The sequence below is a fragment of the Salvia splendens genome, chromosome 14 (genome assembly GCF_004379255.2).
Source record: "Salvia splendens isolate huo1 chromosome 14, SspV2, whole genome shotgun sequence".
NCBI classification, from domain to species: Eukaryota; Viridiplantae; Streptophyta; class Magnoliopsida; order Lamiales; family Lamiaceae; genus Salvia; species Salvia splendens.
Genome location: NC_056045.1, coordinates 2,693,635 through 2,707,099, shown reverse-complemented (window position 1 = coordinate 2,707,099; position 13,465 = coordinate 2,693,635). Strand labels below are relative to the sequence as shown.

Here is a 13,465-nt window from a genome sequence, read left to right as displayed (position 1 = left end):
ACGACGCGAATTCGGAGATTAGTGTGGGCATAAAAGCTTGGGCGGCTTCATTTGTTAGGGCTAACCCCAATTGCATAGGAGCCATGGCCGAGCCAAATCAAAATATGAGTGTAAGGTTTTACAAAATGCTTGAGTACTACACATCTTCAATTCGTATGTAGGCTTCATTTTATTTATGGAGATAATACACAATTGTCAGATGTAATGAGTCGTTCGTTGTGTGTATATGTAATATGCAGTCAATGGTATATGTGGTTTGCTGTAATTTCTAATTATATCAGATGTGTAACTGAATGTTTTTTTCTTTCATATAATCTGTATAGGTTAACCGGAAAGGTGAGGAATCGACGACCGTTCTGATTTTGCTTGAGGAATTACTGAAAAACCTAAGCATCAGTCTCCTATTGGTAAGCATGCTACTCACTTGGATTAGACCTAAGCCGAAAAAAAGGAAACGTGGTGGTAGAGATGCACCAGAAAAACTGATTGAGTCCATTCCAAACCATGTAAAACAGTTAGACAGGCTTGTCCGTGTTAATGATAAATCATGCATAGACAATCTTCGAATGGATAGAAACACATTTGGTAGATTATGTCGTCTTTTGCGTGACCGAGTTGGGTTAATAGATCAAAAATTTGTTACGGTTGAAGAACAAGTAGCAATGTTTTTATGCATTCTAGCTCATCACAAAAAGACTCGGATTGTTGGTCATAACTTCATGCGTTCTTCACAAACCGTGTCGAAATATATGCATATTGTGCTCCGTGGTATCCTTACCTTGCACGAGGTGTTTTTAGTGAAACCCGAGCCCGTTGATGATGCTTGCACAGACCGACGGTGGAGTTGGTTTAAGGTCTGTTCTCTGTGAACCGAAATGTTGTTTTAGAGGTGTTATTTAGGAAGGCCCAATGTCTAACCCTAATTTCCTATTGCTTGACACTAGGGATGTCTTGGAGCTTTGGATGGTACGTATATCAACGTGAGGGTTCCTATTGCGGATACCCCAAGGTACCGAAATAGGAAAGGCCAGGTAACAACCAACACACTTGCGGTATGCGATCGACAACTCCGCTTTGTATACGTGCTGCCGGGATGGGAGGGCTCAGCAGGTGATTCCAGGATACTACGGGATGCTATTAGCCGGCCGCTTGGACTGAAAGTTCCCAAAGGTGGATCATTATGATTTTTCATTGATAGTTATGCAGATTTCGCTTGCATATTGTCATAATTTAGCCTTTATCATGAACCGTTGCTCTTATTTTATAGATTGCTATTACCTCTGCGACAATGCGTATTCTAACAGTGAAGGATTCATCACTCCATATAAAGGCGTCCGATATCATTTGAAGGAGTGGGGTCCTGGAACACAAGCGCCTCAGACTCCCGAAGAACTTTTCAATTTGAAGCACACCAAAGCAAGGAATATGATTGAGCGTGCCTTTGCCGTTTTGAAGATGCGATGGGGAATATTGCGCAGCCCGAGTTTCTACCCTATCGATGTGCAAACCGGTTTGATAATAGCTTGCTTCCTGCTGCACAACTTCATTCGCACCAATTTAGAGGTGGATCCCTATGAGGAATGCTTAACTAATACACCTGCTGACGGGGGTAATAGTGAAAATGAAGAGCCGGTAGTGCACACTATTAATGCTGTCTCGCCAACAGCTTTGTGGACGAAGAAGAGGGATGATTTGGCGGCTGCAATGTGGGGTCACAGGATGAACGAGTGATATGAGTATAATTAGTTTCTGCATTATTTCGGTCTTCTGAGCAACTTTGATCTCTATGGCTTATTGGCATAATTTGGATTATGTATTACTGATATAGCATGTGTTAGCTGAATGCGGACTATGAAACAGATTGATGCTGTTGTTGTTTCAAATTTATTACCTTCGATTTCATCTCTTCACAGTTATCCAATTATCAGTTTGTGGGAGGCTTCACATTAGTTGAGGTTTTAAATTTTCCAATAATAACTCCCAATGTAGTGAGACACATATTTTAACCTCAATTATAGTTCGCAAAACAGAGGTATGTGCATACGTATCTCATAAGAACTGTACCCCTTACGCAACATACTTGCATTACACTGAACCACAGTACCATACATTACACCCAATGATCAAGCATGAAAGCAATTCCATCAGAAAATTTTGCGAGGATCATGTGAGCGTACACACCGCAAGTATCCACTACAATATGATAAAGTTAACCTAACTAACACTGCATATAGCTACCATACCAGCTTCAAACGAGACCTAAGGACGATCAAACCACACGTAAAATTGGACAACCAAAGCATCAACGAGCTTGAAATGGCAACGCACCCCTTCCACCAGATTGTGCTTGTGTTTGAAACGAGTCCACCCATGTTTGAAACGAACCCATGGGAGCTAGCTTCAGGTAATGACTAATATTTTACACCATCAATCAAGAAAACGCATTCAACCAATACATCAATAATCCACCCAACTGTTATCCTAGCCCGAGTTTGTGAAATTCACAGTAGGAAACGGTATAACTGACAAAATACCCAACCAAAAAAAAACAACCACAAAACCCACACAGATGATAACTCAGAACTGATTATCGTATATGCTGTGAAATTGGTTCAGGTTATAGTAAAACATATAATCTCACATTTGCAATTGACGAATGCCTAGTAATTGGATACAAAACCAACAAATTTAGAACCTTAAGCCTATTTAGATTGTGCAATTGATCAATTATACATTGAACAATTTAATTTTCTATTGCTTGAATACATGATACGAAAACATACCACCGAAACAGATAATCGATGACCGGTCGGAGTAGACAAGATTTGGATGAGCTGCCTCCTGCTGGGAATCGATGTATGCTTCGTCAATTTTGGAGTGGGTGTTAAATCCCCAATTTGACTGAATACGAAATTTGGGAGGCGCCAAACTCAATTTGGGGACGCGCCTAAGGGTTTTCGGAGGACATTTATGGCATTATGAGTAATTGACGAGGCTATTTAGGGGAATTCACAATACTATCAAACATTTCGGTGTGGCATACCAAACAACCAAATTGCAAACACAAGTTTACTATAGTGACAAACAAACAGCAATGAGTGTTAACTATGCAATTCAGCCAACATCAATATAGTGTAAACTATATGCAAACACATGTTGGTCTATTCTGCCAAACAAACGAGCCCTTGATAAGATCACCCATCAAACTTTCTCAGCAAGTTTCTTAGAATAGTTCCATGTTTCTTTTGCACCATGGTTCATGCTCCTTTCCATTGCAATAAAAACCAACAATTTTGTCATATAACTTATCAAATAAAAAATCTAACTCTAAACTGCTCAAAATATCCTAATAACATAACATTGCCAGTTTACTATTCAGAGATCCCTTGAGTTTCTTGAAGGGGGGCTAGCAGTCCCAGCAACTGGCTTATCACCAACATCATCAGCAACTGGCTTATCACCAGCAACTGGGTTATGAAGAGCAAGTGGCTTAACTGGTTTATTGGATCGAAGCTTGATTAAAGCTAATTGAACAAGATCATTAGTATAATCATAAGACCAGAAGCCCTGCACCTGGAACACAAGCTTGACCGCGATTGCGAACATACAAGCCCAGTTATCCAATGAATCCAAATTGGGAACCTTGGGTAGGGGTTTGGGCCTGTTGGATAGGCTAGATTGATACTTGATTAACACAGATTCTTATCATATTCATGGGACCACTTTTCCTTCACCTTATACGTTTTCCTCACTAACTCCGTAAAGAAATTAATATGGCCAACGCCGATTAGAGCGCATCGTCTCCGCAACGCTGTCTGCCTTCATTGGCCTTGGAGATACGGGCGGTTTTCCCTTCCCATCCATTCTGCACAAACAACAAATCTATCAATAGAGTTTTTGGTAGGTGATTTTGGCGGGAAAATGGTGAGGAAGAAGAAATTCGGTTGTATTCATTTGAGATAATCATCATTCTCTGTAAAGCTGCACAAGTTAAAAGGGCTACAGCTACAATGAGAGTAGCTGCGTGTATAGGACTATATATGTATGCAAAATAGACATTTTTATCTTCTCTAAAAATTTCACATATTCCCTAGAAATTATTTTGCTTACACAGGAAGTTTGAACACTATTATAAATATTAGATGAACTGATACGCAGAACAGAAATTATTTTGCATACACGGGAAGTTAGAACTACTATTACGGAGTGCAACAAACTAGGAGTAGGAGTAGTCCTTATTAGTATCTCTTACTCAAACGGCCGCTGGTGTGGTTGAACCAGCGGATGAACACCTTCCATCTCGGCCCGTAAAGGATATACGACCATTCGCGCACGCTTTCCAATGCCTCTGCGCTCCGGGTAATCACCTCGCTCTGTCCGATTAGAGCGCATCGTCTCCGCAACGCTGTCTGCCCTCATTGGCCTTGGAGATACGGGCGGTTTTCCCTTCCCATCCATTCTGCACAAACAACAAATCTAATTTTAAACCAAACATGAACAACCAATTTATCTGAGAGATTAGAGACAGAATATGAAGCCACATTTTTTCCTAACCTAACCTAAATAGCATTAATTAATGATTAAGCTGGCTTTTAGGGATGAAGATATTAAAATGTAAGTGAATTTTTTAACGAAAAACAAAAACAATTGTTTAACTATTAGGTTAATAGAATTATTTGACTTTGTTAGAAAAAAAAATTAAAAGAAGAACGTGAGTGGAATGTGAGACACATTTAAAATAATAGTTTTATATTAGATTGTGAGTGTACAAAACTGGTGAAATATGGAATTTGCATACTAAAAGTGGAATAAAGTAAATGATTCTATAAATCGTGAACAAACCAAAATGGCAAAATTGTAACATCCCAAAAATAGACTTACACGAATTTAGTATTCCAATAAAAGAAATGATAGGTTTATGGTTAGAGCATCCGCAACGGTGAGTTTGGCTCGTCCGTCCGTGCCAGCAGCACGACACCCGCTATCTACCGCTACGCTCTCGCCGCTGGCACGGCGCTGCTCGATGCATCGAGCACGTCCGTGCCACCAAGCAGCCTACGTGTCAACGCCTGATTGGCCAATTGCAATGCCGTTGGCAATTCCTTTTTTTTTTTTTAAATCAGATTTTAATTAAAAAAACCGAATAAAAAAAATATTTTCCCACTTTTCAATAAATTATATCCGTTTTCTCTCAACTTTTAATTCATTTTTCATTTTTTTTCTCCAAAATTCACATTTTCATCTATAAATACCCCCACTTTCACACAAAAAATTTCACACCACACTACACAATTCTCATCTAAATTCTCTCATTTTCTCTTATCAATTCTCAATCTTTCTTTCACTCTTACAAAAAAATGTCCAGCTCCGGCGATCACCCTTCCGACTCCCGCGGTTGGAACCCCAAATGGTTGGGCTCACAACCATTCCCTAGTCCGGAAACGCAATTTTCGGCCCCTCCTCAAACCCAAGGTTCTCAAGCTCCGAGTGGCTACCGGCCTTACCCGGTAGACAACCAAGATGCCCCTGATGGGCAATACGGGTAGGCACCCAAACCCAGATCGGGAGGGAGCATCGGCTCTCTAACTCCTCCTCTTCCTACTCCTACTTATACTCCTTGTGGTGTCCGCACCCCGTACACTCCGACGGAGATGGATCAATTATTCAAAGCCTATTTGAGTATCTCTGAAGATCCGGAGGTTGACACGAACCAAACCGGAGATAGGTTTTGGTGGCACATCTGTCGCCAGTACAATGAAAACCGCCCGGCTGGAACCATCGAGCGCAATGATAGTATGGTGCCAATGTCATATACAGAGCCAACGATGAGATCCATAAATTCCAGGGGTATTACCTCCAGGAAGAGCGGTCGGCGGGGAGCGGTAGGAGCGAGCTTGACATCATCAGTGCCGCCTTGACGACCTAACACTCTATAAACTACAAACGTTCAAGTACCTCAACGTTTGGCAAGAGACGCGTATGCATCCGAAGTATAGGGGAGGCGTATCATCCTCCTCTAGCTCCTCCAACAAACGGTCGAGGTCGGTATCCCTATCCGACACCGGCTCCGATGATGTGGCTAGCCAACTTGCCGGAGCTAACTTGGGTAACCCCGACGCCGGCCCGAGCAGTTCCGAAAGCCGGCTGCAAGGAAGGAAGAAGGCGACGGCCAACAGCCGTCGCGCCGCGACTCCATCCGCCCACGCTCCCTATGTGCCACCTCAACCCCCCACAACTCGTTGTGGGGGATTTTGGCCCAACTCAATTTGGCCGATAGGTCTAATATGACATCGAGCAACTTCGATCGCATGTGGCAACGATACGGGATCTCCAAAGAACATTGGGGGTTGAGTTGAATGAATAGTCATGTATTTTTAGCCTTTAATTATGTAATTTTTAATTTTTAGGAGTTTAATTATGTAATTTTTATTTTTTAGGAGTTTAATTATGTAATTTTTATTTTTTATGATTTTAATTATGTAATTTTTATTATTTTATTATTTTTATAATTTGTAATATTATTCCGGGTAATTTTAATGCATTTTAATATTGTGAAAATGTTTTTATTTAAATTGAATAATTGAATGATGGGACCCTTGAGCTTGTCCTTGCGGAAGAGCACAGATGTGGATGTTATACTCTTACCTAAGAGCAAAGAGAAAAATAAATAAAAGTGGGTCCGGGCCAACATCCGTGATGGCAAGAGCACGGATGGAGATGCTCTTATACACAAAATTAAATCAAATTTAACTTAAAACCCTTATGTATTTTACATAAAAAGGCTCAGTGGGGTCGCACATTGAAATTGTAGATTATGGGTGGACACCCGAGCCTAGGTCGACCACCCCTCCCAAACTCCGACTCTTCCTACTTACGGTGTCCGCACACCGTACACTCCGGCGGAGATGGATAAATTGTTCACAGCGTACTTGGAAATCACCGAAGATCCGATGGTTGGCACGAACCAATCCGGCGATCGCTTTTGGTGGCGCATCGCTCGCCTGTACAATAATGATTTATCTTTTCATATACCTTTTTCTTTTTTCCTTTGGAATACGTTATTTTTTAGAAGTGTATATTTCACTTTATGAGAAGTTAAATGGATAATATACATAGTTCATTTACTTCTCCTTTTTGGAGATGCTCTAATAACTCTATTCAATATCATTCCACACTATTAGGATCCGTTTCCTTGAAAGGATTAGGCCAGATAGAATGGCTTGATCGTCGTTTGGCAGTGAATCTTAATCATCTCGATGGCACACTCATTAGAGCATCCGCGACGGTGAGTAATCCACGTCCGTCCGTCCGTGCCGCGGGCGCGGCGGGTGCTGTCCGTCGCTGCGCTCTCGTCGCTGGCACGGCGCTGCTCGATGCATCGAGCACGTCCATGCCAGCGAGCAGCTGACGTAGCGCGTTCTGATTGGCCAACGGATTTATCAGTTGGAAATTCAATTTTTTTAAAAAAAATCGAAAATAATACAAAAAATAAAAAATTTCAGATTCCAAAAAATATGGACGTTTTATTACAGTTTTTTAGAATTTTTTAAAATTTTTTTATTCCCAAAATCATCTATAAATACACACATTCATTTGTCACATCAAATCATCTCCCATTCATCTCTCATTCATATTTTTTCATACAACTTATCTACATCTTCCTCTCTCACTAAATCCCTCAAATGGATTTCACCAATCTCATTGCGGATGCGGAGCGCGAAGAACAAGAATACTATGAACAACATCGTGCCGCCTATGAAGCCTGTGTCACCGCGACTACCCCGGCTCCTCCTCCTCGACCAACTAGATCAACTCGCCGCTACATCCATCGTGACCGGGAGGGAGCCAACGAAAGGCTCGTTGCCGACTATTTTTCCGACCACCTGCGGTTTTCGAAAGATTACTTTCGGCGCCGTTTTCGCATGTCAAAACGGTTGTTTATGCGTATTGTCAACACATTGTCCACCTGTGTTGAATACTTTCAAACAAGTAGAGACGCAGACGGTCGACAAAGTATCTCGGCGTTGCAGAAGTGTACTTGTGCCATCCGAAAACTTGCTACTGGGTAAACGGCTGACCTCTTCGATGAGTATTTGCATGTCGGTGAGTCAACCGGAGTCCTTTGTCTTAAAAACTTTTGCGACGACGTTCGTTCTGCTTTCGGTGAGGAATTCCTTCGGGCACCCACCACTGATGATTGTCAACGGTTGCTTCGTCTTCACGAAACAGTCCACGATTTTCCCGGTATGCTTGGCAGCATTGACTGCATGCATTGGAAGTAGAAGAATTGCCCGACTGCTTGGAGGGGGCAACACTTAAGCGACCACAAAGGCGGCGGCCCAACACTTATCCTTGAAGCGGTCGCCGACTACCGTCTATGGATTTGACATGCATATTTCGGTGTTGCCGGATCCAACAACGACTTGAACGTGCTCTATTCTTCACCACTCTTCAATGATGTGTTGAATGGTGTAGCACCGGCGATCGACTTCACCGTCAACGGAAATGCATACCGCATGTGTTACTGTCTCGCCGATGGTATCTACCCAAGGTGGTTGACTTTCGTGAAGACGCTCAGCAATCCGCAAGACCCGAGACAGGTTGTTTTTGCGCAGCGTCAAGAGTCTGCTCGGAAAAACGTCGAAAGAGCTTTTGGGGTCCTTCAAGGCCGATTCAATATCGTGAAGGCCCCGTCTCGGCTGTGGTACGTTAACAATATCGCCGACATCATGTACACGTGTATTATTTTGCACAACATGATTATAGCTGACGAAGGACCGATGACGGCTAACTTTTACGACGAGGATGAAGCCGGAAGCTCAACCGCGAGGTCTCCCCCACGCCGAGGTGTGCATACAATGCGCGATACCCGAGCTCACATTGAGCTACAAGAACCTAATCAAACACATTTGGGCGAAATTCGGCCATGCGTGGTAGGTTTTTTTAATTTTATGAATTTAATTATGTAATTTTTACTTTTTAGAATTTTAATTATGTACTTTTTAATTTTTAGTATTTTAATTATGTAATTTTTAATTTTTTTGTAATTTGTAATAGTATTCCGAATATTTTTAATGCATTTTAATTTGTGAAAATGTTTTTATTTAAATTGAATAATAGAATGGTGGGACCCTTGAGCTCGTCCTTGCGGAAGAGCACAGATGTGAGTGTTGTAACTTTCCTAAGAACATGGAGTAAAAGTGGGTTCGGGCCCATATCCATGCTCGTTGACAAGAGCACGGATGAGAATGCTCTTATAAAGGGTCTAAAGTGGTGCAAATTCCAATTCGTAAGTAGCGTCGATCTACTATTCTGCTCGCTAACTTTTTGCAATGTTCAACCTTTTCTCAAGCATTACATATACTTGAAAGATTTATATTTGATTGATATATACCACAAATTTAGGAATATATGTCTCACTTATTCCTCATCTATTTGATCCTCTCCCCGATCAACAAGAGTACGTAACTTTGGTAGGACACGAGTTATAATGTATAATTGGTAAAATAAGAGAAAGATTAAAAGAAAAATGTAATTAAAGTATTATTAGTGAAGAATGTGTCTCGTTTCAATAAAGAGAAAATAGATTCTAAAATTAAAAGGTGCATATTTTTACAAAGTAAAAAGGAAAAAGTGCATACTTTTATGGGACGGGAGAAATACTTATTTATAAAATCTTTAAACGGATGATTCAAATGTGAATAGTATAAAATAAAAGGGTATCCAAGACGAGGTTAAAGTTAACTTGATTAAAAAGCTAAATTTTTTCGCTTAAAACCAGTTTAAAAGAAATAAAATAAAGATGAAAACAAACTAAAATAAATCAAAACGAAAAACAGCTATATAAGTATATTTTAACGCGCCACATAATTGGCCGATATGACTATATGTCTTTACGTGTGTCACGGCGTGCAACTATCTAAGCCCCTTAATAACTAACTAAACAAGCAACGAAACCAAAAACTGTGTTCATGTTTTGTATAGATTTTATTTTGAATATAATTACTAGGTGATTTGAGTATTTGAGAGGGATTTTTGTATACAAATTTTACACAAATCAAGTACAGAGACATGATCTTGGTTGATTACAGAGAATATATTCAGTGATACGATTTTTAGGGAAACTGCCGTCTAAACTTTTTTATATGCAAATTCTCTAGTTTTTTTAGGGAAATTCTTGAATAAAATTTATTCACCATCTCCAATAGGGTAGATTGAACAATGGACTGCTATTATCATGGATTTGTCGAAGGCAAGAAACTATTTCAAAACAAGTTTAAATGTGTCAGACACATGTTTCTCTGAAAGATCATTTAAAAAACAAAAAATATATATTGTTAAGAACTTCAATACTTCATCTCTCATACTCCATATTAACTGTAGATTATCAGACGAGCTAAGAATAATTAAACAATATTTATACAAGCTCCTTACTAATAAGATTACAAATATGTCAATAGATATTGAATGCACGAACATATTTTGGCCCACTCTCACCTCAAGGTGAAGAGGCATGCAATGCAAAGTTGCATATAGATGACATGGATATTTGTCACGCGAAAGAGAATGGAGCACGAGACTTAGTTGTAGCTGATTGTGTGCAATCCAAACCTAGTACTGAGTATACTACCAAGGCACCAGTTGTGCACTTGGACCACAAGAGATCATTGATGTGTATTTTTCGAGCTTTTATATTAATGGATTAAGAACACACAAGTTTAATAAATTAGCTCTAAAATTACAACCTATCTGCAAGAGTACAGATGCAGTTGTAGTAAAAGAGTGTCGAACCACAGGGAGGCGTTTGATTATTTAACAAGGTTTAACGAGATTAAAAAACTAAATTTAAAAACTAAAGTACGAAAGTAGAGAAACTCAAGAGATAAAGAACGATTGCTCCTAACAACATTCAGATGAATCACTATTGTATTGATTCTATATTCAAATTCATACGCTATTGAGAACGATGTATTAATTTTACACTCTAAAAGTACTGAACATACTTAAAGAATTATAGTACTAGTACTAGCTGAACACATAGCCAAAAGTACATACTCATTAGACTAATATTCCTGCGGAAGCGCGGTAAATACTAGACTAACTTTTCAAAGCCAACAAATATTATGGTTAGCTGAACACTTAACACATAACATCTTCTCATCAAACTAAACTCCCACGGAAGCGTAGTAAGTATTAATTCAACTTCGAAGACTTTTTTACATCAATATTCACTTGTACATTTATCTCTGAACAAGATAAAATTAACAAGTTCTTCATCTAAGTTTTCATCCACTTTCCAAATTAAAGAGACATTAGAAAGAGGCAAATAATATACTACATTTGATGCATCAAAACATAGCATAAATAAAATCCGAACCATAGATGAAAACCAAAGCAAATGATTAAATATATAATCTCCACAATAAATTCATCCTACTAGTGTTAGGAGCAATGAAGACAAATTAGCCACACATGCTAAAGAAGAAAAACCGTAAGACTAATGATGTTCTCCGATAGCCGGCGATAGTCCGTCTCCGAGATGATGAAGATTGGATGCCGGATCCTCCTCCCTTCTTCTTCTCTTCTTCTTTCTCTTTTTTTTCTCCCTTCTGTCCAATTTCGTATCTCCCCCACAGTGCCCCCTATTTTTCCTTAAAAAAACTCCAATTAAACTCCTTTTGTCAACCGCCACCTTCTCTCTCCCTCTTTTCTTTTAATTCTCTCTCTCCCCTGACACCTTTTTCAATCTTTGCTTTTCCTTTTAGAACCGCCTGCCACCCTTTTAAAATGAAACTGCAGCTTGAAACTGCCAATTTGCAGTTCAAAACAACTGCCCGGCCGGGTATATTTTTTCAGCCGCAAATTCACCCGGCCGGGTGGCCACTTTTGAGAACTTGCTGGAATTTTCGTATTCTAAATATCACACCCGGCCGGGTAGATTTATTAGGCATAAAATACACCCGGCCGGGTGCCTCATTTTGAGCACTTTCTAGCCAATCCGTCAACTTGGGAATTTTGCACAACTTTTTCACAATCCGAGCTTCATTCCTCTTCCTACACCATAAAACAAACTTTTGCAAGCATCAAATTGTATAAATTATGTAAAGTTAGGGGAATAAAAATGTACAATTTGATTCGCATCAATCATGGAGGGATGTGGCAGCCCAAGGAGCATTGAAGTCTGAAGAAGAGCTATCATTCAAAAATATAGAAATATAATCAAAATCATCCAACACAACCCTCTAAAACCATGCAAAATCCAAATACGTCAACCGACTATATAAGATCACGAAAAAAATCACTATGTGGTTCATGGATTCATAAATACTCATATATAAAAGCTTTCTTTTAGTACATTTCCAATATAATAGTGCAAAGTGTTTTGACGCCGCTTCGTCATTGAATTATGCGTACTTTGATGATTCTTAAAATAAATATAAATTATTATTTGACTTATTTACAGCTGGAATAAATTAAATTTGACCTATCATAATTCAAGAAAACTTAGAGTTACTCCAATTAGCTAGCATCTTGATAATTTACTCTTTAACAATTCAAAATATTTTTGTTACATCTATGATGCACCTCGCACGTTATGAAAAATTTATTCAATTTTCTACGAATTGATTTATGTTTGAATTTTGAAACAAAGTGTTGATTTATGTTTTAAATACATAAACATACTATTGATAGATATTTTGTAAATAATTATGTAATGAATAAGTTATTTAAATTTAAATAACTTAATCCTTTTTAAAAATATTAAAGAAAATTAAAAATACGTATTTCATTGTTGAATGATTAATTAAAAATTTGTATATAATTAAAGAAAATTTAAAATACGTATTATTTTTTTGAAAATATTAAAAGAATTAAAAATACGCATTGGCCCGAATAACCCGGTGGGTTAGCCCGAAACCCGAAGGGTTAGGGTTAGGTTCGAACTTTTATAACCCGAAAAAATCATAACCTGAATAGCATGTACACGAATGGCCCGACAACCCGAACGGTTTGGCCCGATTGACATCCCTAGTGATAATTACTAAATTTTGAGTCACTATATAGCTAGTACTAGACATGCCCACGGCTCTTAAACCGGCGGTTCCGGTTTCGAGAAATGTGGAATCGGAGTCGAACCGTGAAGCTATTTCACGGTTCCGGTTCCAGTTCCGAACCGCCGGTTTCCCGATGGTTTTTTATGGTTTTTCACGGTTCTGAACCGCAGGTTTCCGGTGGTTTTTTGCGGTTCCGGCTAGATTTCACGGTTTTCTGATGGTTTTTCACGGTTCCGGTTTGAAACTGTCCAGAACTGGCGGTTCCGACAAGGTTTCGGTTCGTAAAATTTGAAACCGGAATCGACCCGCGGTTCAAAATATGGAGGTTCCGGTTCAAGAAAAAAGTCGCGGTTCCGATTCAGAACCGGAACCAGCGGTTACGGTTCCGCGGTTAACCGTCGGAACCAACA

At 39.4% G+C, this 13,465-nt stretch overlaps 2 protein-coding genes across 2 annotated transcripts; one reads left to right on the top strand and one right to left on the bottom strand.

The window, feature by feature from the left end:
* Positions 1-242: 242 nt before the first annotated feature.
* Positions 243-1,731, top strand: LOC121765663 (protein ANTAGONIST OF LIKE HETEROCHROMATIN PROTEIN 1-like). Its single transcript, XM_042161870.1, has 4 exons — positions 243-254; positions 324-854; positions 945-1,170; positions 1,268-1,731. Exons 1-4 carry the CDS (start codon positions 243-245, stop codon positions 1,729-1,731), a joined length of 1,233 nt encoding a protein of 410 aa, XP_042017804.1.
* A 1,520-nt stretch (positions 1,732-3,251) lies between these two features.
* On the bottom strand, positions 3,252-4,532 carry LOC121764886. The gene is made up of 2 exons (XM_042160914.1): positions 4,253-4,532; positions 3,252-3,865 (listed from the first exon to the last, which is right to left on the bottom strand). The coding sequence occupies exons 1-2, from the start codon at positions 4,456-4,458 to the stop codon at positions 3,769-3,771; spliced, it is 303 nt and encodes a 100-aa protein (XP_042016848.1). The 5' UTR covers positions 4,459-4,532; the 3' UTR covers positions 3,252-3,768.
* Between the last annotated feature and the right edge of the window lie 8,933 nt (positions 4,533-13,465).

Coding starts and splice junctions, on each gene's coding strand:
- LOC121764886 (XM_042160914.1), bottom strand. CDS start 4,458: ATGGATGGGAAGGGAAAACCGCCCGTATCTCCAAGGCCAATGAGGGCA. Junction 3,866..4,252: donor CCACACCAGCGGCCGTTTGA/GTAAGAGATACT, acceptor TTGTTTGTGCAG/AATGGATGGGAAGGGAAAAC.
- LOC121765663 (XM_042161870.1), top strand. Junction 855..944: donor GACGGTGGAGTTGGTTTAAG/GTCTGTTCTCTG, acceptor GCTTGACACTAG/GGATGTCTTGGAGCTTTGGA. Junction 1,171..1,267: donor TGGACTGAAAGTTCCCAAAG/GTGGATCATTAT, acceptor CTTATTTTATAG/ATTGCTATTACCTCTGCGAC.